Below are 26,548 nucleotides of genomic sequence, written 5' to 3'. Positions count from 1 at the left end.
ATTTATATTATTATTAGTATATTATTTATATATATATTTATTATTAGTATATTTATTTGTTGGGCGACACATGATAATGTTTAAAAAAAGCGAGATAGAAATTTGAAACAAATAAGAAAGACTTAAAATTTTTTTTTATTATGCATAGTTTAATACCAGAGTTAATCATAATCATTAAAGCACTTCTGTCATCGCCCATTAAATCGTAAAGTAAAAACAAAAGGTATTAGTTTCACCAGAAAGTCCTATAATCTTTTAAATACAATGTCTGCCTCATTTCTCAAATCGCTCACTTTTACGTTCCTTCCGTAACCGGTTTACAAAAGAGAAGAGGGTAAATAGCGTCTGATAATAAAAAAATAAATTATCGTCTCTGGTGTGAAGCATGCGCAATGAGTTTTTTAGTTATCTTTTTTTGATAAAACTTATCATCCAATTAGAATGTTACATGCTTGCGGTGTTCTCTTATTTAGCTTATTCGTATGTAAATTTTATGTTTTAATAATATGGAATTTTGTTTCACATCAAGGAATCGCCATATATAATTTATTTAATAATTACGATTACGTAACACCGCGTTCCTCGACGAAATACGAACTAAAACTGAAAAGCGTCAAGTTCCAGGAGAAAGTGAAAATAGTTATTTTCGTCTCCTCACGTTAGATGGAGCTTGTTAGTTACGAGTGGGAGAACATTAGATTGTTTTCAAATGAAGGCGTGGATTGTGGATGAAATCATGCGTTTGTGTTTTGAAAGTGTTTATGAGTAAAATTAAATATTCAGTTGAATATTTGATTTATTGTATAGAAATTTGAAGGGTACGATTTTTAAAATTCCTTTAACAAGATGTTGTGTTTACTACGAATTGGATCATCGCCAAATTGACTTAACTCAGCAAAGGATGGATCATTGTGTATTGTGATAAATTCTAGACTACCTACACTTATTGTGTTATGTGTTAAGTATAATGTCTTCTGAATTAGTGGGAAGAATAAAAGCTTATTTGTGCCTTCCAAGAAAAGATTTCTTCTGAATTTCTTTGTCACAAAAAGATATTCAGTTTCGATTAACGAGTTGTCTATATTTTATTTGACAATAAAGCAGTGCAGATTTAGATTTTGGAAAGGAGAATTCAAACATCTATGGAATCATTTAGAGTGCCATTAGTTCAGCTCTAAGATTCGAAATCGTACGATTTGAAATATGCAACCTTTTTTTGATCGAATTGTAAAATATAGTATAGATTTATGCATACACTTATTGTGTTTCTATAATGTGTTAGTTCACCGAAACAATCAGGTCTTTTGAATGAATGTAAAAGATAAATGTTTTGTGCTACTTAAGGAAAGATTTCTTCCGATAAATTTCTTCATCACAAAAGTATTGTGAATTCCGAATAGAAGCTTAACGAGCTGTCTACATTATTTTTTTACAATAAAACAGTGATGCCTATTGATTTATATAAAACAAATAATAAATAAAAAAAATGAAGCCTTAATTCAGTTATTTTTGAAATTATTTAGTGTGCCATTAATTCAATTCCATAAGAAGAAGTTATACGATTTGAAACATGTATCAACAACCCGTTTGAACATGTATCAACATGTTTTTGATTCAACATCAACAATGTGGTGGATATTTATTTTATAATTATGCACTATTTATAATTAAAACTATAGACTTATAAACTTTTTTCTTGAAGAAATCACGAACTGCCTTAGGACTCATTTGACTATGTGTTTTTCAAGATGTGATAGTGTAATTGTTGAATCGATGATTTATTTATATTATATTTTTCTCGCTTGAGCCTGTAGTAAGAAATTTTTTAGAAGCAATTCAATTACTTTCTAATATCATGTCGTTATTAGATCGTGATAACGGTGTTTTGATATTGGATCTTCCAATTAGTCTAGAAAAAGACGCAATTTACGAAATTTATCAATTCATTCCCTCACAAAAAATTTTGAATCGAGAATTTGGTAGGCATGGGCTGAAAATATTTTTCTCTGAATATGATCCCGTTAGGAAAGTTCTGGCTAAACGACGTCTGACCATCAAGGGGGTGGATTACCCTATTCGTTTACTTGTGACACCCCTAACAATTCACAACATTAATTCACTAATAAATGAATCCAAACTGAGAAAATTGATTGAAGCTTGGGAAATTGGGAGTTGGCTTTTATATCCAGAAACGAGACCTGTTAATGATCAACTTAAACCTACAGGTAACTATAGAGTTGTGTTGTTGATTTCTGATGCTGAAAATGTCGAATTTCCTAAATTTTTGCGAGACCCAGATATTAATATGAGATTCGAGGTGACTTTATATTGTCGACGATGCATGGAAAATGGTCATAGACAGTACCAATGCGAAAAAAATGTCAATATTCCTACACTTGGAGAAACTTCAACAAATAAACATGAAGCACAAACAGATATTTCTAGTAGAGGTAAGCCAATTTAGTTTTATATCAATTGATTGTTTTTTTTTGTCCAAACCAAATGGTTTAAGTTTTAAATTAAAAAAAATTAACAGCGAAATTGAATAAATAACATCGAACATAACAGACATCACTTGCATTTTTTCACATTGTTTTGATCATTAAAATTGCTGTTAAAAACTCTATGAGTATTTTTTGTAAACAGAATACCACTGGTGGTACTGGATCGGATAGTAATAGTGCTCTGGTTCAGGTCAAAATTTCGATCTGTGGATGGATGGATATAAATGTGTCCTCTCTGTGAGACGGGATGTGACGTATCTATGATGTCTTCGGATCAAACTTAGGGATGTTTTCCAGACCGTCGCCAATAGCCTTTTGTGCAGCTCTAGAGTGACGCAAATAAATGAAACCAATGTAAACAGAAACCAATTGAAGGCGCTCCGAATAGTTAAAACCGGTGACGCACGTTGATGAGTTCAAAACCTGGTATAAAATCTCTTCTTTCATTTTGCGGGGATGTAACCTTATGATCTATCTCGTCAACTATAATCGCCAAGGTGCCCACTGGATTTTAAACTTTCATTTCAAAAAAGAGAAGAAAAAAAAGGAAGGAAAAGAAAGAAAGAAATAGAACCAAGCAAGTTAGAGGTTTTTTTTGAGGGTGACTCCGAGTTTTTTGGCTTCTATTTATTTTTTTATTATTATTTTCGTAAGTTTCTTGTGGGTCACTACCCAGAAGGTGCCAAGACAGTGATTATTCTTCCGCAGATCACGGTCGGTACGGAAATCTTCCCCATTTTGCGTAAAATAAAATGTTTTAATAAACTTTTATATGTTACGTAAAACATTATACTGTAGCTGACTGTAATATTTATTGACGCTTTTTCATTATTATAAATGCATAGTTCAGTTCGGTTGTTGTGGAGCGTGGCGTGTACGCCGGGTGATTAGTAACACAATTTTTCCTCATACGCCAGTACAATAACTTTCACTAATTAAAACACTGGACTATGTCAGCCATTTTTTTAAAAATTAAATCTGCATCATTACAGTAGCAAAACACCCTAAAAATCATCGTTTAATAAAATCTTCATCCCCGTTTTGTCAAATCAAATATTTGTTTGACATATGCTTTATAAATGAGACACTCAGCCTTTCCAGAACTGAGTTATTAGAGTTTTCCGTTTTCTCAAATTTTGAAAGATAAGTATCATATAAATAATAAATTTAATCCAGCCCCCCGCACGAAGTACAAAGTTAAAGATGTGGATTCTTCTTCTTAGGGTAATGGAAGAGTAAGAGTTGAAATTAAATATGAATGGGGGGGGGGGTGTAGAGTAATCTAAAGTCGTCATTGACGTCAATGTTCAAGGGTCTGTTTAGAAGAAATTTGGGTCCGCTAACGGACCCTTCACAAAATATATTTTCATGAAAAAGGACCCTTCACAAAATATTTTAACCTAAAAACGGACCATTCACAAAATAATTTTCCTTTTAATAGAACCCTTCACAAATTTGTTTATCTTCATTATTGTTTTGTTAATTGAATAAACCCTTCCCAGGACAGAAAACAAGAAAGATGGATGTAAACGAATTTAGTTTTGTCTACGGCAGACGCTTCTTCCTTTATTCGTCCAAAATGAATATTCTGCGTTTAGCAGTATAGGCGAAATACCAAATATTTGTATATTGCATCTCTAATTTAGAAGCAGCAATTGCTGTTTATTTTTGAAAATTTAGTTTTTTTAATTTTAATTTTACAGTGCTGAGCATAATCTTGTATCTATTTACAATTTAAAAACTCCTTGAAAAAGTTTTTTGCAATAACCGGACCCTATTTGCACAAATTCATAAAAACTGGACCCTGGTTGAAAGAATGTGAGTAATTTTTTCACAATTTCACAAAAACCGGACCTTTCACAAAATGTCTGGACAGACCCCTGATGTTGAAAGAATTGAAAACCTTTGCATGATTGATGCAATGCATTCTTAGATATATCAATCATTTCTTTTGTATTTGCTAGTTTCAATGCAGCTTCATTATGCTTCACTAAGTTACAATCAGTGCCTTAATTTCGCCTCTCGGGACCCTGGGGTAAAAATTTTTGGCAGGGGCCCTTTCAAAAGCTTTCTGTTCTCCATTTCTGACCGTCATTTTAGCTATTTATGTATCATGTTGGCTAATATATTTATGAAAACAAGTTACTTCTTCACATATAAAATGGATTACAAAATATTGTAAGTTTTCCACATGGCAAAATGCAAAATTTGAGTGAAATCGGTAAATCCTGAGAAATTAAATTTTAATTAAGTATTTTAATTAGTAAATTTAAAAGAAGATTAATTACTCAATCCAATCGTGTTATTTCCCTGTTTTTTTAAGTGACAGTTTTTCTTTTTTTTCTTCTTAAATATGTAAAACTGCAATATGTAAAATTTTTTTGTTAATGAAAGCAGAGGACTTGAATATAGTTTAATTTCAATAAAATAAAGTTAATGCTGACCTTAAAGAAGCAATATAAGAAAGTCTGTCGTAAAGGTAGAAAGAATTATCGAAACAACGAAATAAAATATTTTTTTCGAATAACTTTATTTTTTATTGACTGAAAAACAGTGATTTTTTTATTTAAACTAAACTACTTAAAATGATGACATCTTTTCAGTTATTCTCAACGAAACAATGTTCATAGCTTTTTTATTAAATTAAAGGTTGCATTTCATTTTTGAAAGAAAACAAAGTTGTTAAAAAGCATAAAAAATTCGAAGTTCCTATTTTAAATATTTAAAGGTTTTAATAATTTAAAAGATATAAAATAAGAACAAAATCCATGCACACAATAAACATTAAAATCGTGAACTAAAGTACTATATAAATGAAATTTGATATACGAACATAAAAACAGCAATTTTTATGTGACCGCTCATATAAAACAATTCTAACAGTACATAAATACACAATTTTAAATTTATTAAATGAGCTAATGCAATTATTTGCTTGCCTCCTTAGAAATAAATTGACTTTTGGTTTTCTTGTTGTCCAAAGAAAATTTTTATTAAGAATGGGAATTATTGATATCACAATTTATGTTTAAAAAAAAGACAGTTGCAAATAATTTTAATTAATCTCAAATAAAGTTAAATTTCAAAAATTGAACAAAATACAGAATATTTATATTAACAGAAAATACATTTATATTACAGAATATTTATATTAGCAGTTAACGCAAAATTTATATCTGAATTAAAAATAGTTCATTTAAATGATGCAATTAAATGAGCTAAAAGCTGTAATTTAACAGAGAGTGATTAGAACGCTTGTCTCAGAAAATGTCTCTTGATAAAATGTCAAAATGACCAAAGTAAATGCCAATAAGAGTCACCCCCTTAAATCCCTTAAAAGCTTACATCTTGCTTAAGACAACTGACTATACGACGTATAGATGGTTCTGTAAAATATATGACATTTTGATAAAATGTCAAAATGACCAAAGTAAATGTCAACAAGAGTCACCCCCTTAAAATCCCTTAAAAGCTTACATCTTGCTAAGACAACTGATTATACGACGTATAGATGGTTCTGTAAAATATATGACATTTTGATAAAATGACCAAAGTAAATGTCAACAAGAGTCACCCCCTTAAATCCCTTAAAAGCTTACATCTTGCTGAAGACAACTGATTATACGACGTATAGATGGTTCTGTAAAATATATGACATTTTGTGTAAAATATATGACATTTTGATAAAATGTCAAAATGACCAAAGTAAATGTCAACAAGAGTCACCCCCTTAAAATCCCTTAAAAGCTTACATCTTGCTTAAGACAACTGATTATACGACGTATAGATGGTTCTGTAAAATATATGACATTTTGATAAAATGACCAAAGTAAATGTCAACAAGAGTCACCCCCTTAAATCCCTTAAAAGCTTACATCTTGCTTAAGACAACTGATTATACGACGTATAGATGGTTCTGTAAAATATATGACATTTTGATAAAATGACCAAAGTAAATGTCAACAAGAGTCACCCCCTTAAAAGCTTACATCTTGCTGAAGACAACTGATTATACGACGTATAGATGGTTCTGTAAAATATATGACATTTTGTGTAAAATATATGACATTTTGATAAAATGTCAAAATGACCAAAGTAAATGTCAACAAGAGTCACCCCCTTAAAAGCTTACATCTTGCTTAAGACAACTGATTATACGACGTATAGATGGTTCTGTAAAATATATGACATTTTGATAAAATGACCAAAGTAAATGTCAACAAGAGTCACTCCCTTAAAATCGCTAAAAAGCTTACATCTTGCTTAAGACAACTGATTATACGACGTATAGATGGTTCTGTAAAATATATGACATTTTATAAAAGGACAAAAAGCCCAGGGGCATAAAAATGATAAGGCAATTTAAAGAAGCAAAAGGACATTTTCCCATTTTGTAAAAGGAGATGGTTATTTTTTCAGGGGTCAGATAACTATGAGTTGTCTGGGTTGGTGGTCTGAAGGTATTTATTTGTCAGTGAAGGATGCATTTTATTATTACTCTATCCAAATTTGAACCATTCCAATTCTTAGTTTCCTAAACACTCGTTTTATTTTTTCATGCGGAGCCCTTCTTTTGGGTGCATTTTAATTTTAAAATTTTTTCTTAATAAATTCGAAGTTGTCATATGTAGAAGAAAATTTGAACAATGCAGACGTATTTGTCTCTGGGGGGGGGTTAATATTATTATTTGAAAAATAGCTAAAAAAAGTAAAAAAAAAAATTTTTTTTTTTTTCTAATTTTTTTTTACCAATTCTATTTTACTTTATTGTAGTGCATGCCAAAGTTTCAGAAGGGATAACGCATGTTATCTTTTTTATCAATTAAATTTCAGAGGAAAATAAAATTTTCTGCTTAAAAAAAATAGCTTTAAGGTTGAAAAAAAGGAGGAATAAAATACTAATTTTACTTTATTTTCGTGAATGTCTGAATATCAGAAGCGGTAAAGTATTTTCTTCGCCCCCTCACTTTAATTTAAGAGGAAAATAAAATTTTCTATTTGGAAAATATTCTCAAAGTTTTTTTTTCTTTGTTAAAAAAAATAACCAATTTTACTTGACTTTATTGTTGCGAACGCCTAAAAAAAAAACTGTGAAAAAAAGTAAAAGAAGCCCCCCCTTTTTTTTTGCTTTAAAAAAATTACTAATTTTACTTGATTTTATTCTGTTAATGTCTAAATCTCACAAGATTCAAAGCAGATCTTTCACCCCCTCTCTTTTATTTTGAGGAAAAATTAAGTTCTCTATTTAGAAAATAACTTCAATGTTTAAAAAATAGCTTTTTTTTCTTTCTAAATTTATAAATTTTACTAGAATTTATTTTTGAGAATGTCTGACACTGCATAGTAGATGAAACAACATAGTCAGTTAATGAAATTTATGAAATTTGAAGAGTTAATGAAATTTGAAGAAACGATTATTTTTACTTATTCCTGTCAACCAAAATATATTTGTAAATTATGGGAAATATAACCAGATGTTAAAACTGCTCAACTTAGATCATAATATAAAAATGAAATTAAAACCTTTAAAATTTCCATGAAATTTTTGTCACCCCTTGTTAGATTTTCTGGGTTTTGGCTACCATGTTCAAAGAATATATTTTAAAGTTAATACGATATTTTAGAACCCTTTTTAAGGCCGTGGTAAGTATATTTACCACCACTATAACCTCTGATGAAGTAATATTGAATAAAATTGGTTACAATATGCCTAACCCAGTTTTTACCCAGTTTTACCCATTAATTACCCGTTTTTAATTAATTTAAAATAAGTTATAATATATAATTCATTTTTCAGTTTGGAGTAATTACAAAATTTATTTTACAAATGAAAAAAATATTAAAGTATTTAAATTTCTTACTTTTTTATAATATCTGTTGGGTAGTAGTAAGCATGCTTACCACAAAAAAATGTTGTCAAAATTAAAATTAATTTTATCAACTGATCTAAATTAATTTTTTCCTCTAAATTCAAAAAGTATTTTAATGTACCCTTACTAGAAATAAATTGCCCATTAAAGGGTTAAAGTATTGCCTAGGACAGTGGTTGCTAATTTTTATTTCTTTCGGTACGTTAAATAATCAAACTTTTTTTTCAGAACCCTAACTTGATAAATAAAAGTTTATTAAGGTAATTGTGAACGTTATAATATAGAGAAAAATACTATTTTTAAAGTATTTAATTAGAGGAAGGAAAATCTCTCATTGGTTTAGAATTAATAATTTTAAATTACTTACATTTCATGTTCGACTGTTAAATTTACAGTTCTTGTGCTATATCCGGTGTAGTTATTAATTTGTTTTGGTGTATATACATAAGCTGAAAATGATTAAAGTAAGCCCAATTATGGTTCACTTCGAAAAGAAAACTATAAGAACTGCTTGAAAATGGTTATTATGGAATGATAATGGTTATTATTTTTTAATTAAAGAATTTAGTTAATTTGATTTGAAAAGCTCTGTATACTAATGGAATATTTTATAAATGCTTGATTTTTTTTAATAGTTTGTTCAATATATTGTTATAAGAAATATTATATTTTCCTTTAAGAAATATGCCATTTCTATTTCATTGAATTGGTCACTCTATTTATTTCTTTCAAGATTAAATAAATTATTAATTGAAGTTTGGATCTAAATATCACTGGTTCAAAACTAAAACGACGCATCTGCAAACGAATTATGCTTACAGATGTGTCGCTTTAGTTTTGAACCAGCAATATATTCCGAGGTTTCGAAACTCACCACTGGTTATGAAAGTAACATTTTTTTAACTGTTCTATGGAACCCACGGGTTTAGCGAAACATCATTTGGGAACTGTTGGCTTAAATGTACAAAACAGAGTTAAACGGAAACCTTTGTTAACTCCGAAATTCTTGTTCCCTCTGTAAGAATTGCAGTGTTTTCCATTTTCAGTCCACAATTCCAACTGTTCACTTTTCGTTACCATTTCCAGCAAATCGGAGCTGGAGAGAAATATAGTTATATTAACATATAGCGAAATGTGTAAAAACGGGGAAATATCTCTGTAAATAATCACCAGATCAAAAATCTAAAAATATTAACGGAAAATGTTTTCGAAGGAAGCGAATGTTTTCAAATTCGACCCCTATCATTTTCATTCGCAGTTAGAGTATTACCTGTGAACCGTAATAAGAAATCTCGAAGGTCTAATTGGGATGCTTTTTTTTCTTCTGGAGAATCCAAATCTTCAATCAGAAAATGGCGGTTCCTATTTGAGATTTTGAAGTTACTCCCGCTCGATTGCCAGGTGGAGATTTTGGGGTTAGAGTTTCATATCTTTGAATGCATCTTTTGAAAATATTTTACACGCGTATTTTTTGATTTTTGATTTGATTTTTTTTTCAATACGCGGAACATTTCACTGTTTCCATACTTTTCGGGCACTCCGTGTCCCTAAATAATTGCCACTATCAACAATACCTCTAACGGTAAGCTGCTCTGCCTTTTAACTTTGAACTAGAAGCATAAGAAAATTTATTAAAAAAATTTTATCTAAAAAATAAGGCTAGTTTGTCAGATTAAAAACAGTTCGTGCCAGTGATAGTGATTTGTACTAAAAAATTGTTTATTATGAATACCTGATTACTTTTTACTTATCAGAAACATTTTCGTCTCTGGATTACACAAGTTATTTTGCATTTTGCATTTCATACTAAACAATTGTTCAGATACAAATTTAGTTTAGCTTTCTTATCAATACCGGGAAATGTCAAGGTTATTCCTCAGATATTCTTTACCAAAGTATTTATCACTTTCTTATCTTTACAAATTGATTAATATTTTAAGTTGATGGGAAATTCAAACAATGTTTTACGCCTAAAGGCTATTTCCTAAAAGACTTATGGTAAAACTTTCTTTCGAATCTTGATGAGCTGACACAAGTTCTTGCAGTAAAATAAAATGTTATTCTATAAAAGTGTCTTAATAGGTCTTATTTTCTTAGACTCAGAAAATTGAGAAAAATATCTGAAAAACCGGAAAATTTATTTCGCAGGCGAATTTTCTGAGCTATTTTATAGTATTCCTTTTTTTTGTTTTGTTTTTGTTTAAATAACATATATTGAAACAATTTTTATATAATTTTTTTTCCTTTATGAATAGTTTGTTTGAGAAATATTATCCAGGGGTCTGTCCAGACATTTTGTGAAAGATCCGGTTTTTGTGAAATTGTGAAAAAATTACTCTCATTCTTTCAACCAGGGTCCTGCTTTTATGAACTTGTGCAAATAGGGTCCGGTTATTGCAAAAGACTTTTTCAAGAAGTTTTTAAATTGTAAATAGATACAAGATTATGCTCAGCACTGTAAAATTATAATAAAAAAAATTTAAATTTTCAAAAATAAACAAAAATTCTAAATTAGAGATGCAACATACAAATATTTGGTATTTAGCCTATACTGCTGAACGCAGAATATTCATTTCGGACGAATAATGGAAGAATGGTCTGCCGAAGACAAAACTTAATTCGTTTACATCCATCTTTCTTGCTTTCTGCTCTGGGAAGGGTATATTCAATTAACAAAACAATAATGAAGATAAACAAATTTGTGAAGGGTCCGTTTTTAAGTTAAAATATTTTGTGAAGTGTCTGTTTTTATGAAAACATATTTTGTGAAGGGTCCGTTAACGGACTCAAATTTCTTCTAAACAGACCCCTGTTATTGATCTTTTTTTATAAGGCATATCGAGTCAAAGCTAAGCTTTTCTATACTTCTTCAATTTCGGGGTTAACATACTTACTGTTTAAATCTCATCCTCTTTCTATTAAAATATTTGTCTAACTTCCACCACAACGGTGAATATCAGTTCCAAATTATGAATCTTTTAAAATCTTTTTGTAAACTTACTTGTTATTAAAGATGAAAGTCAATGTCAAAGTTTCTAAATCAACATGTTTCAGTAATTAAAATCGCATACAAGTCTCGATGCTACATTGGAGCATGACCTCCATTGGATCAAAAATGATTAAGAAAAAACATTGTTTGTTACATCATGTTACAGTACACGAGTAATGTTCTTCTTCGCCATTTTTCTGTATTTTGGTTGGATATGATCCTCCAATGTAGCACTGAAACTTGCATGCAATTTTAACTACTCAAATATTTTGTTTTGTTCAAATAATTAGTTTTTATTAAGCCGTTCTATTAAATTAAAAAGTGTTTCTTACTTCAGAAACAAACGTCTTTAATTAACTTAAACTTACCATATCTGTGTTCGATTGTATTTAATTCGGCTAAATTTGTAATGCCTGAAATAATTTTTTTCTTGGACAACAATTGGTAAAATAATTAACCACACAAATTTATGCCTTCATTAATTGAAATATTTATGTCAAAAGTATTAACTTATTGTAATTGTTAATGTCTCTTATGTATCGAATAAGCCTGAATACCGGTTGCGTTTAATAAATATTGAATATCAATTCTGACAATCATTTAATATTTCAGGAGGCCACACTTCTGGAGTGGATGGAACAAACTTACTTTATACAAAAATGAAACAAAAACAGGAGTGGGATGAAGTGTGTAATATCAACAGTAGTAGTCAAAACAATGTTACTTATAGAGATGATCCTTGTTATTGGACTGGAGCACAGAGTGGTCAAGATTGGTTGTCAATTAGAGCAAAAAATGATAGACCAGACGTAAAAGAATCCACTGTTTCATCATTTCCAACGATCAGTAGAAATGAGAACAATGGAGTTCAACAAACAATATCTACTTCGGTTGAACGTTTGTCATCGAATATTCCAAAAACACAATTGGATACTTTGCATAACATGAAAGGTAATATTATAGTTAAAATTAGCAATTCATTTTAACTAACACTCGTATTGCAGCCATTCTATACAGCAAGTGTATTGTGGGTGATAAAACCAATGAATATACAGAGGTGAAGAAGGCTAGCTTCCATAGACATAATGTAAACCAGTACCCCAAGGTTTGGAGCGGCCCTTATATATAAAGGGAAAAAACAGCTTTTAGAGACACAACAGCAGAGGTTTTTGAAACGATTTAGCACTAACTCTTCTTTCAACCACAACTGAAATTGAGGAAAGATTGGGAGGGGAAGGAAAATACTTTATTTTTATTTTGTTTTGCATTTTTACGCTTTTGATAAATACTGGACTATGAATTAAGATAATTCTTTGAAAATACATTTATATTATCATCCACATTGATTAAAACTGCTCACACATTTAGAGTTCAAAATTACAAGGCTACGGAGTTGAACATTAGTAGTCGTAAACCCAAAAATTGGGTCAGCTGTTCAACGACGGATATAAAATGCGCATGAGCAGTTTGCTCGAATCTCGCCGGTGCCTGCCCTTTACTTTTGAGCCATCATGGCTCAGGGGATAGAGCCTTCCAATGAGGTGAACCGGGTTCGAATCCCAGCTATGGCTGGTCGATACGAATTCCGCATCCGGCTTGCACTGACCACATTGCTGACATAATTATCCTCAGTGGTAGACTGATCAGGGGTTAGAGTCTCCTTGCGGTCAGGCTAACCGTGGAAGGTTTTCATGGTTTTCTTCTCCATGTAATACAAATGCGGGTTAGTTCCATCAAAAAGTCAATTTCTCCCAATACTTGATCCAGGATTTCCGCTGTCTTCTGGATTGAGTTCAAAACTACAAGGCTACGGAGTTGAACATTAGCTGTCGTAAACCTAATAAATTGATCGGTTGTTTAACGACGGTTATAAAATAAAATAAAATGCGCATGAGCTGGATCTCAGTACATATGATACTCTGCTAAATCTGAGTATGTTGCTCACCCTGTAATTTGTTTTTCTGTTATAGCATACCGCACCAAGCAGTTTCCCGCATTAGTTACGTATAAGAAGAGCTAGACTTCCCCTTTCTATATTCTTTGGTAAAACGGGACTAGTTGGTACAGTTTGTAGTTTTCAATTTTTCTCCTTTTTAACTATAATACCTAAACCAAATATAGCTAATGCTGTGTCTATAATTGCATACAAATTAGGAAAAAAAAAACAATTTACATTTTAATACTTAATTTATAAATATACTTTTACAAAACTAGGGAGGGAAACTAAACTATGAAAACATAAACTATTTTTTCTTTACCCAAAACTTTGTTTATAAATATATTTAATTTCTTACCAAAAGAATTTAACGTTTGTACTATTATAGCTAATTCTGGTTATTGGACACTGTTAAAAATTAATGTGCAAAGTTTTTAAATCTGTTCTATGACGTTTATGTAACCCTGTTATAGAACGTTTTTAAACTTCGACAAAAAAAAGACTAAAAATATCCTTTGAAAAAACACTGTAGCTATAGAAGCTAATAATTTCAGATTTGAAATTCCCACACTCAAATTAAGCAAAATCAAGTATCTGTATAAATGCAACAAAAAATTTGTTCCCCAGTGCTACTCGAGATGTTTTGGAACTATTTTTTATTTCAACGTTACCAACTCTAATTGATAATTTAAGTTAATTATTAATGATTGATATTTGTTCAAACTTTATCGTTCCTGGAGTCAAAACTACGAGAATAATGTTTCTTGCTCCCTTTTTAATATTTAGAACTTTGAAATTCTAAAAAGAAAAGTAGCACATAATAAAATGTTTGGGTACCAACAAAATTTTTTTTTCTTTCACTAATTTTATTAACATTATAGATAATAATAACACAAGAAATACTTTTTTTTATTACAGAGGGAAAAGACGAGGACACATCATTTGCTTTCAATTCTTCAGGAAACTCCATTGAGCCGTTTTCTAGGCATTCATTTAAAACTGAATATAACCATTCCAACGAACATTATGATATTTCATTTTCAAACTCTTCTTTAAGAGAAGTTGTAGTACATGATGAACAGTCATTTTATTCTCTTGATCAAAATAAAGACTATGTACCAAAGCAACATGCTGAATTGACTATAAATTCTCCTCCACAAGCAATTGAAACTAAACCATTGAACCGAATTGACTATTACGATGAACATGATGAATATTTTCCCCCTAGAGATGCGGAAGAATATAATATAAGAACAATTACTTCTAATTATACCAATAATTGCTCAATGAAAAGCAATAAACATGAATCGAACGCAAGTTCAAACAACATCATATTGACCTCTCACTCCAATCAAAACTCCGATCGGAATCGCAAGCGCCATTCTTCATCTTTTGCAACTGGCAGTTCCAGCAGCTGCAGACATGACTGCTCAACGTCTCAACTTACTAATAGTTTATCCGATGTGTCTTTAGCTTCCTCTGAAACTTATAAAAGTTCACGCAGAGCATCATGCGATTTCCAAAATTCTGACAGAGTGCAATTTTATGAGAGTGCAAATCAGAGTGCTTTTACCAATCAAAAATCTGATCACCAAACGAAAACAAATACATTACGCTTTATTGATAGTTCCAAAAGTTGCATACCAGAATATTCAACTCTTCAGAGCACTGAGAGTTTACCCAATGCTTCTATAACTTTATCTGAAACTAATATAAGTTCTCACAGAAAATCAAGAGATTCCCAAAATTCTAATAGAGATCATTCTAATAATCATCACACAAACCCTTTCAAGATCGAAAGCACATATATCAAACCAGAATCTAATCCCAAATCAGAATGTAATAATGTGCAAGTATTTTGCTGTTCAAGCTGTCTTAACTTCAAATCCAGTAGGAGCTCCAAGCAAGAAAGTTCATCTTCTTCAACTGAAATGAGCTTGTCCAACGCACATACATATGCAACATCAACGGCAAATCAAAACATCTTCCATAACCTTTGTAAGTATTAATATAAGGTTTTCCATCATAAATACCCTTAATATGCATATTTATATATTAAAATCTAATGTTGGTGTAGCAGTTTTTTATTGTTGTCGGTAAATTTTTGTATATGATATATCAGCTTCTTTAGTATGCAAAAATTTTAAATTACGGTTATGAACACACCTTTAATTTTATATGTTATTAAAAAATGATTACTAATCAAAATCATTTATGTACTACACTAATATATCTTAATAGAATCCTAAAGGAAATAAAATCATGCAAGATCTTTAATACTATTTACCAATCAAATTTGACACAAAATAAACATTTAATTTAAGTAAAGGAATTTCAGACATGTTAAAAGTTGGGGTAAAAAGTTTTTCTCACTCGATTCCAAAAAATTTCGATAGCGCTTTTGTTTCTTCTTCGCTTGAATCTGCTAATCTTTTTTTGTACACTTTATCAAATTCATTTTTAAAAAGAATTCTCGAAATTTATTTAACGGGTGATCACCTAAAACACTTTCCATATGTTATTTGTTATCCCTGTGCCTTTGTTAAAAGAGTTTCATTATAATGACTTTTAAGTCTGTGGCAAACTTAGTAATGTGTGATTCAAGTTTTAAATATGGATGAGATTTGCCTACAAAGTTACATGACATAATTCGTTTTGCATGGTGTTTCGTAAAAATTGCTCTTGATACATATTTGTAAAAATCCTCTAAGAACATGAAATAAAAAAAATATGGTAGTAAGAGCTCATAAATTATTACTTAAAAAGAATAGGGAGATTTCACAAATTTGCGTTAGATTACGCACTTAAGATTTGATGCGCATAATTGGGTATAATATAGCCTACGTCACAGGTTGTGTTGTTCCTACTAAATTTAACCCATGAACGGCATTTTCTGCGAGCCTAACTTCAAGCCACAAATAAACAAACGAAGTGTTCGATCGCTTAAATAGCTGCTTGCCAGATTTTATTGCATTATAAAGAAAAGTTATTGAAACTAAATACAACTAAATAAACAACAACAACTAAAACAAATAACAACAACTACTAATAACAATAACTAAATAAACAACAACTAAATTCCATTCGTTTAGCATTGCGTCATATGTTGTTCCTACTAAATCGAAGTAGTTGTGTTTTTTTCATATTATACCCAATAGCGTATTTTTTAAAATTTTGTTTATTTATTTATTTCTTTAATTTAAAACTTTTTCCATCTCAAATGTTTTGTTGGCTTGGTTTTACACAGCTACAAGCATGCTATTTACAGTTGTTGAATGCTGTTTTCCGCTTACGCCTACCTTCGTATCAACAACATGGACATGTTACAGATAGATCAAGAAGAACGCCAATCCAAAATAAAGATGGAAGATTCGTTATTCTAAAATGTGACGTGAATTTAGTGATTTTACAACAGTTTCTTGATTTAATAAAAAATTAAACATTGGTTTCAGTTTGAAATAATGGCTGCCTTATTGCATTAATTCCATAAAAAACTCAATTTTTTTTCGTTATTTGAAATTACAGAAAATTTTAATTTTAATTATACAATTTATTTAGGAGAAGTTAAGCTTCCTTAAAATCAACCTCCATTGTAAATTATTGTTTTGAGTTTTTGGTTGAAGTTAAGATGATATTGCACAACTTTAGAGTTTTTAACTTAGGATTTTGCATCACTTATTTTCATTCACTCAAGCTCGATATTTCACCAGAATTGCTAGCGCGCATGCGCAATTACTTACGTACTGGAGCTCATGTGCAATTACTTACTTACTGGAGCGCGTGGAATGTAACGTAAAAGTGTGAAATCCTCTTAATGAATCATAATGTACCAAATGCTAATCAATCATTATTTAGGTCAATAAAAACGAAGGGATTAAAATAGTATGAAATCTGGTTATGTGAAGATGAAGCTTAAATGTGGTTTCTAACAAAAAATAAATGGCTCTTTTCAGCTCAACTATTCTTAACATTAGCAGAATTATGCAAAATATTACAAATATTACTTAATTTTTATTGCTTCCAGTAAAAAAACAATTAAAATTTGTGAATTTTTATTAAAAATGATTTAACTGAATATTCCCATTACTGAAGCTTTTTTTCAGGACTGAAATAATAGTAATTTAAAAAGTTTTAAACTTAAGTTCATTTTGAAATTAGTAAGATGAAAATTTTTCCTATGATTAATAAATTTAAAAAAGAATGTGTAAAATAAGTTTTTGGTCAATGAGTCTCATTGTTATACTCACAGAATTTTGGAGGCATAATTGAAATATGCAAAACTTAAACATATAGAGTTAAAAATTCACCTGATTTGTTATGTATCTATATAATTTAGTTTAATTTATAGTTTTGCTGTATTAAACATAATAATTAATTTTGTTGAATTAAATACGTTAATCTTGTTGGTTTAAAAAAATGACTACACACGGAATGACATGGAAAAAAAGTTTTGGGCTTCATTTTAAAACTTTTTCCCCTTAACTTATGTAACTTAAACACTCACCTAAATGTTGACTTCATTTTATTTTTTAACGTTATTAAAGTAATGCATTCTTGATTAAAAAAGATATTTATCAGGTATTTTAAAAAGTACCTCCTAAAATAGCTAGATATTTCATTCCGCGATTAGTATTAGACGTTTTTACTACAATAAGTACTAATAGATTACTCTTTACTTTGAATATTCTTCACAATAGGTATTGAAAAAATAAATAAATGGCATTATCTTAATTTACCGAAGTGTAAAAATATTTGAAATAATTTAACTCTATGTATATAAGTTTCTAAAGGGATTGTTGATTGATTCTATCAACTAACATATAAGCTGTTTGATTCTAGAAACTTGATTGTTTAAATAGCAAAAAGAAAAAAAAAACTTTTGTCAATTTAAGCAAGCAGAAACGCAGATCAGCAAAGATCTTATTTGTTTGAGTGTCTAGTTGGAATTGTGCAGATTATCTAAGTAGTTTGCAGATAAGGTAATTTGAGAAATTAAAATTTTTAGCTTTTTAGTGGATCTACCTAGTTAAGATATATAATAGCTAGATAATTTGTTGAATAACTACTTTTGCAAATAACCTAGGTAATTTTAGAAATAAACAAGTTTTTAGTACTTTACTTTAACGGATCAAACTAATTGAGGTATATAATAGCTAGATAATTTGTAGAATAACTGATTTCTATATTTTACCGAAAAGATATTTGTGCATAACAAAATTGGCTTTTTTTTTCTTCCTTAGGTGCAAGTATTGAACATGAAGATATCAGTGAACTTAATACCAGAGAAAGCCAATCCGATAGCGATTCCAATTTTGAGAATGAGATGTCACAAAAGTGTGATGAAGTTAAAGCAGAGGATAAAACTAGTTCGGAAAATAAGCTCAATTTAACTGCTTTACTGCCCCCTAGTTTAAAAAATAAAGTTAAGGAAATTAAAAATGTAATCCGTAAAGTTATGGCCATCGACAAGGAGACGGCTCCTGAATTAAGTGACATTGAAGTCGCAGCAGTCAAAGCTATTATTAATAATAAAAGAAATGTTAGATTAGTTCCTCATCAGAGAAGATTTATTGAAAACTTGGAACTCTGTTTGAAGAAACTGAATGGTTTAGAAAAGATAATAAAAGCTGAAGATCACTTTATAGGTAACAGCACCAAAAACGATAATTCTTCCCATAACTCTTCCGATGATAGTGTTCCAGGACTTGGGAATCTTAACAGAGCATCAAAGCAATCAAAACCCAATAAATCGAGTACAATCGTCTCAAAATCTCAGCACTCAGTTCATAATCGTATTTCTAAAAAGCCAATAGAAAGAATTAGAAAATCCTCTGAAACGGTTTTTGCTGTCAGAAGACACTCCACACAAAGCAGCTTCGACAATACAATTCCTGACACTTCTAACGCTGGTGATAGATTAAGTCGTAAATCTCAATGCCATAAAATAGAACAGCTTAATACTCACAGTAATTCTCACAGAAGAAATCTTAATAAAAGTACAAGCGACAGGACTTTGCCACATCGAAGGAATTCAAGTCCCTTGAAAAAGAAAACGGCCAAATACAAAAGAAGTATATCCCAACCAGCAACATGCAAATCAGAACCATTTTCTAAGTTAAAGTATAAACCATCAACCATAAATAAGGACTCCGACACTGAACATTTGCCTACATCATCAGGGATATTAGTTGGAGAAGCATCGTCACCATTCTTCCTTAAAGGAAAATCATCAGCGTCTTCTAATAGTGCATTATCATCAACATATGTTGAAGAAGAAGACTTACCATCAACATCAGCATATTCTAAAGAAGAGTTACCATCAACATATTTAAAAAAAGGCTTACCATCAGCATATTTGAAAGAAGAATTACCATCAACATCAAGTGCTACGAAGTTCAGTGCAGCATATGATATAAAATTTCAAACAGTTAAAAAGAATTCGCCAAAGAAATTCTCCTCTAGTCAAACTTTCATCAAAGGTAAAACAGTATATATTTACTAATGTGGTATTTCTTTATGTCAATTTATGTACCTTTTTAGACAAAATAGTGAGTTAAAATAATGGTGATAACTGACGGTTTTTAAACTTATCTAATTTTGAATGCAATTTATTAATTCGGAACTTAGAATGCTAAACTGAAATCCAACCTTTTCCTACAAATTTCTCAAAAATACACACCATTCAACTTATTGGTAAATAAGAAGTAATGGTAAATAGGAAAAATACCAAGAAAATAAAACAGTTCACAAACTTAATTAAGATATTCGAAGAGGTGAAAACCAGCAATTTCAAAGAAAATTTCGATTTTTTTTTATTATTCATCTTTAAACTTTCAATATCCCTTAAAAAATTTTATCTCTAATTTTTAGAAAAAGTAACAGCTCTTTTTTTCGTATACTGACAGACGATACTGTATGTAAACGAAACTAGTTATTTTTTGTGCTTTTGAACCTATTTATTTAAAATAAATTACATTTTTAAGACAAATAAAATTAATATTCAGACATTAATTTTTGAATTATTAATTTTTTTAGACAGAATTTTCTTACATTTCAGAATTTTATTTCATTTTAAATTCCATTTCCTGAAGAACGTTGATTTCGTGTAAATTCTTTATGCTAATACACTTTGCTAAATTTGAATTTGCCATTTTTATCAATCTTTAAATAAGAAAATTTAAAATATTTCCTTAAAAACCTGATATCAAACGATACAATAAGTTGTATTTCATTGTTTTTTTTAAATGTTTTTTAAGATATCAATTCAAAACACTAATCACATTATTGATCTAGAAAAATATTATTTTGAAATTTTTGCATTACAATTCGTTGTAGAGCTGTTAGCGAGACATGAGAAACTTATAAATTTTAAGCTCAAATTTGCCCTTATGCTGAAAAATATTTCATAAGTTGTTAAAATTTATAGTAAATTCATAATTTTAGAATCCCTGGCAAACATAAAATTAAAATTTTCATTGAATCTTTTCTTAAAAAAATGTGTTGAAACCAGTTGAATACCTTAAAAAGATGCACTGTTAGAATTTTCATTCCAAAATTACGGTGAAATAAGCAGCAGTAATCTGTCCATCAAATTAATTGTAAAGTTTACTGTAAAGAACATTTTATACCCTTACTGTTTTCAAACCGTTTACAACTAATATAGTTAAAAAACTATTAATACAAAACTGTACGGTTTTTAAACCATTTATAACTAGCATGGTTTCAAGAGTGTAAAAAAAAATTAACTAGGCTTTGGAGCTAGGCTTTTCGTTAGATAATGGGCACTCTTTATGTGTTGAAGGGAAAGGAGGAAAGCTTGTGGTGTCAACATTAGGACTCACACCCCGTTCTGTCGGTCATGAGATTGGCCGATTGGCCCTCTAGGCTATAATATGTTCCCAGTTGAAAGTATCAAAGCGGCTTTATTAACTGGGCCTAGTTTGATGCTATAAAATTCTACTTGCTTAACCGTATTTGATGAAGGCAGTCAAGAAATGGCTTTTCTCACAGTTAACAGTTTAAATACAACCTTACTGATGATTATCTGACTGTTTTGTTTAAATATGGTAAAATAACATTTAAATAAATTGTTATTTAACCATTTTTTTCCGAGAAATTTCTAACAGTGCGATTTTTAGAAGGAGGAAGTTCTGCAATCATATCAAAAAGCAATATTTGAACAGTAAAGAAAGTTTTTTAAACCCTATTTAACGAAGTAAATTTTCAGTCTTGATTTATTCGTTAGATCGGGGTCCGACTTAGGATATGCTCAAATAATAGGGTCTGGTTCACTTTTTCGAAAGAAAAAAAATCAACTGAGCTTGAAAGAATAAATATATAAACATAAGAAATGTATAATTTTTGATAAAACAAGAAGTAATTTTACTAGCTAACTATCTAAAAGATTTGTGTTTTACTGATTAAATTTTTTGCTACCATTGTAGAAGTTTGTCTCCTTTTTTTTTTTGACAAGATTTAAAACTGTATTAATGCGAATTACTCATTGTGGGGAAACATTATATAAGTATAATTTTCTTTTTATCGAAAGAGAATTTTTGCCTCTGGTATGGCCTGTTAACGAAATGAACTTGTCAATGAAATGACCTATCGACGAAGTGGTTTCATTATCTCACAGATTCATTATATATCGTCTTTTTTTCCTTGCTAATTTCTCATTCACTCGCTGCATCAAGAATTATTCACAATAGTTATTGCAATGGCTTTTGCGATACTAATCAACAATAATGCACATTAAAAATTAATCTTAGAAATAAATGTGTTAAATATGACAAGAAAAAAATCTAAAGAAGTATAAAATTAGTTTCAAAATTGGGCATGACTTTGTCTACGAAATAACCTTTTCTACAAATTGTCGACGAAAATAACCCTGTCAACGAAAGACCCTGTCGATGAAGTGACCCTGTCGATGAAGTGACCCTGTTGACGAAATGACCCTATTGACGAAATGACCCTATTGACGAAATGACCCTGCCGATGAAATGACTCTTTCGACGAAATGGCCTCTCGATGAAATAACCTTGTCAAGGAAATGGCCTGTCGACCAAATGGCCTAGTCGATGATGGTCTGTAGATGAAGTGATTGTCCCTGAAATGATTGCGATTGCGATTGCGATATATATATATATATATATATATATATATATATATATATATATATATATATATATATATATATATATATATATATATATATATATATATATATATATATATATATATATATATATATATATATATATATATATATATATATATATATATATATATATATATATATATATATATATATATATATATATATATATATATATATATATATATATATATATATATATAGATAGAGAGAGAGAGAGAGAGAGAGAGAGTGGCTGGATGGCGCAGTTGGTTTTTCGTCGGCCTTCTGAGCCCAAGTCTGCGGGTTCGATCCCCGGCCCAGACACCGGATTTTCGGGATGCAGAAAATCCTCAGCGGCCATGTCGTATGATTATGCGGCATGTAAAAGATCCTTGGAGTGCCGTATTGGCTCTTGGCATTTCCGGCAAAATTAAATTCCTAGTGCACTTTAGCATCCAAATAGAGTCTCGGTGCTGCCATCTAGTGTGGCAGAAACTAGACGTCCAAATTAACATGACCAACGGTATCTCACCCATTGTGGTGGTCCTGAAAGAGTGGATACCACCTCTGGAGAACGTACTAGGTCTGCTCATCGGCAAGACCGATTGTGCAGCTCATTGAAAATAAAAAATATATATATATTATATCTTTTGTCATTTCTTTTCAGGTGTTTCCACAGATCAGCGATTTCAGTCAAAGAATTGCTACAAACAAAACAAAATTCCAAAACAGTTGAATTTTAAGTATAAAACTAAGAGTCCAGTGGTACTCAAAAGCACTGGATTTTCAAAGAAATGGACCCCTGGTTTATGGGCAGCGAACAACAAGACTTCCAGTATTATGGACAAATTCAAATTTCAATTGTTCTCAACTCATGTTCGAAGAAAGAAACATCTTGGACCAATGGTCTATAAATACGCCGATAACTTTGACCAAGTCAAAAGCAAAATTGAGGCAGTTTTGGAATATTATTATAATAAAAAACGGATTGGTAGAGACGATAACTCTGAAGTACGAATTCTGAAAGATCTGATAGGAAGGTTGGATGTCCATATGAAGTGTGACATTTGTTTAAGAAGTAAAAATATTACATGAAATGAAAATAATTATGATGTCAGCTTTTGATGCTTATCTTTAGGATGTACCAAAAGTTCCATTCTCAATATGTATATATATCTTTTTTAATTTAGGATCACAAATTAATATTTTATCTATTTGTGCCTAGCATCCTTTCCAAAAGACGATTCCTTTTTCCAAAAATGAAAAAAGTGGTAACAAATGTGCTTGTTTATTGGGATTTATTTTTCAAAATCAAAATAATTTTGTTTACCATAATATATTAATATATATTAATAATATAGATTTGTATATTTTTATCTGAAGTCAAAGCATGGTGCTGTTTTAAGGCTAAATTAGTAGGTAACAAAAAGAGATACTGCAATTTTATATAGAAATTTTTCATATGAAGCCACTTTTAACTGCTCGGCATTGATGGTTTAAGCGAAGAAAAAACAAAAACGCTATTGAAATCTAACAAATCATTTATCGAGGGTGGCAGATATACAAAAAGCATTAGAATTGTGTTATTGCAAGTCAACATAAACGTGTTTCTCTTAAATTTCTTTCAATTGCTCTCTCTCTCTATATATATATATTTTTAGCAATCAAACAGGTTTTAGTGTTTTATAAATCCGTCTTCCTCAATAGTTATTTGTCATATTTCGACAGCGTTATTGTTTTATCTTTGTTTAAATAGTCATTTAAAATCCTCAATGCATACACTATTTTGGATTTTTTAAGTAAGGTTTTGCTTTATGTCTGTTATGTTTTGCTTAAAAGTTTTTTACACTTGATTTATTGAACTCTAGAATTTTTGATTTTTTCTAAGTGCCAAAACAGAGTTTAAATAATCAATGCATGAATATTAAAGTCAATGCTCCTGTAAAATACAATATCATTCAAACGTACTTATTTATGCAATATTTTAACATGTTCATATTAAATCATTGAAGTTTTGTTTTTCCCTTTTTTTTGCTTAAAGGGTTTGGACAATTGGATATATTTAAATATTCGACTTTTACTTTGTTAAGGGGCAAAATAAAATTTGAAAACTTAATTGGACAATTTGTGAACATAAATTTATTGTGATTATTCATGCATATACAAGATAATTTTAAACATTTTTATTTTTGTAATATTTTTACATGTTTATATTAAGGCACTGATTTTTCATGTTTTCTTTTTGTCTTGGTCATAGTAAATTAAAAATCAATAAGATATTTTTATTTCTAATTCGATTCGCATTTTTCAAACGATTTAAAGCACACTGAAAATTTTTTTAATATTTAGATTTATTTAAAAAGTTTTGAATGATTTTAGGCAAAAAGGCTAAAAAATTCTAAGCAAAAATGAAATAAAGTTTTTTTTCTTCACATTGATGATTTTATTTGATCTTTCTGTAATACTTAGTCATTACAGGCTTAAATCTCTTCAGATTTATTTCTATTGAGAATAAAGCTTACAAATATTTTTTATTCTTTACAACCAGCATAATATACTTAATTAATACATTAATCTACTTAATGAATTAATCTGCTTAATTAATCTACTCAATTAATAACATAATATGCTTCATTAATAAGCTTTTTATATCGTATTAAAATTTTTACACTATGACCGATGCTTTTAGAATTTACAATCTTAATTTTTTGGTTATAACTGACCATGAAAAATGTTCAAATTGATATTTAAGATAATGAATTCTTAGATAGGTAATACTAATCACGTAAATAATTAAGAAAAAAAACTTTAAAAAAATATGCAGAAATAAAAAAAGTGTTAATTTAAAATTACAAAATATTTTCAAATTTTGTAATATTTGACAATGTTTCTATTTAAAAAAAATAATTATTTATTACCAATTTCATACCCAACTCAAAATTATTGATGGTTTTCCATTGATGGGCAAACATAATCTTGATGGTATCATCAATATTTCTATCTTCTAATTCTTTATGATGGTCCAACTTAAAAAAATAAAAAAAATGTTCTGATGGTATATTCCTGAGAACCAACAAGAATTCCTATTGATCCATCGTGAAAATGTATAGTTGGAACCATCATGACTCATCACGAATCATCATGAATCGTTGGTCCATAAGAATCAAACTTCTCTTGATGGTTAACTATCATAGTATTTAAGTAGCATTTTCCATCACGGAATGATGGAAGTTTGTTGGCATATCAAACACCTTGAACACGCAATGGAAAATGTTGGATGATGGTGATCATCAAAAATGTTGGACCATCACAAATCGCTATTAAACCAGCATAAACCATCAAACTGTTTTGATGGGACCGTCAAGAATTTTGATTTTGGGTAGGCACGTGAAGTATTCACGAATCATTTATTTTCGTTTCAAACAAAAAAAAAATAATGAGGGTACAACTCCTTGAAAAATTTGGATACTTGATTTTATCGAAATATTTGATTCTTACTTATTTTTAAGTGCAAAATGAATTTGATCTCCATGGTCACATTTTCCCTTGATCATACAATATCATTTAAAACATTTTGACATGCTCATAATAATTTTTCTTTTTGCTTAAGAGAATTTAGATACTTAATTTTATTGAAGAAATTCGTTTTTACTTTTTTAAAGTGTCAAAATAAAGCTTGAAAGTCTAATCAGGCGATGCATAATAATGTAAAATTGTTTTGTTTCTTGTTATCATTTGAAAGATTTTGATATGTTCATAATTAGGCAACGATTTGGTTGTTATCATTGTGCTCAAAAGGGTAATTTTAGTGAAAATTGTTTCATTTTTGATTTGTCAAAAGTAAGTGTAAATATTATTTTTTTAAGAAAAAGAAAAGGGTTAAATATCTCTATAATGCAAAATGAATTAATCATTTCAGTTTGAAAAACACTAACAAAGAAATATTAGGTCAATTGACAGAGATAGTATTAAAACTTGAATATATTTTTACTTCATGAAATATTTTTGTCTTCTTCATTGTGTATCAAATATTGTGATATCTGTCATTTCATGATTTGTAAAAATGTTTCATTGCTCTCTGTTTTTTTAAATAAATAACACATTTATGCAGTT

General features: G+C 29.6%; 1 protein-coding gene across 1 annotated transcript; it reads left to right on the top strand.

The window, feature by feature from the left end:
• Nucleotides 1-397: 397 nt before the first annotated feature.
• LOC107445344 (uncharacterized) lies at nucleotides 398-26,548 on the top strand. Its single transcript, XM_016059713.4, has 5 exons — nucleotides 398-2,450; nucleotides 11,976-12,314; nucleotides 14,218-15,297; nucleotides 18,540-19,778; nucleotides 23,103-26,548. The coding sequence occupies exons 1-5, from the start codon at nucleotides 1,856-1,858 to the stop codon at nucleotides 23,528-23,530; spliced, it is 3,681 nt and encodes a 1,226-aa protein (XP_015915199.3). The 5' UTR covers nucleotides 398-1,855; the 3' UTR covers nucleotides 23,531-26,548.

This window comes from Parasteatoda tepidariorum, chromosome 8 (assembly GCF_982258835.1).
Source record: "Parasteatoda tepidariorum strain Cologne lab strain chromosome 8, Ptep-v5.0, whole genome shotgun sequence".
NCBI classification, from domain to species: domain Eukaryota; kingdom Metazoa; phylum Arthropoda; class Arachnida; order Araneae; family Theridiidae; genus Parasteatoda; species Parasteatoda tepidariorum.
Note: the sequence above shows the minus strand (reverse complement) of the source record. Positions and strands in the feature narration are given on the sequence as shown.

Bases quoted from the DNA above. Each gene is read 5' to 3' on its own strand.
- LOC107445344 (XM_016059713.4), top strand. From the start codon at position 1,856: ATGTCGTTATTAGATCGTGATAACGGTGTTTTGATATTGGATCTTCCA. The intron at 2,451-11,975 runs GTAAGCCAATTT...TTAATATTTCAG, and splicing joins AACAGATATTTCTAGTAGAG to GAGGCCACACTTCTGGAGTG. The intron at 15,298-18,539 runs GTAAGTATTAAT...TTTCTTCCTTAG, and splicing joins AAACATCTTCCATAACCTTT to GTGCAAGTATTGAACATGAA.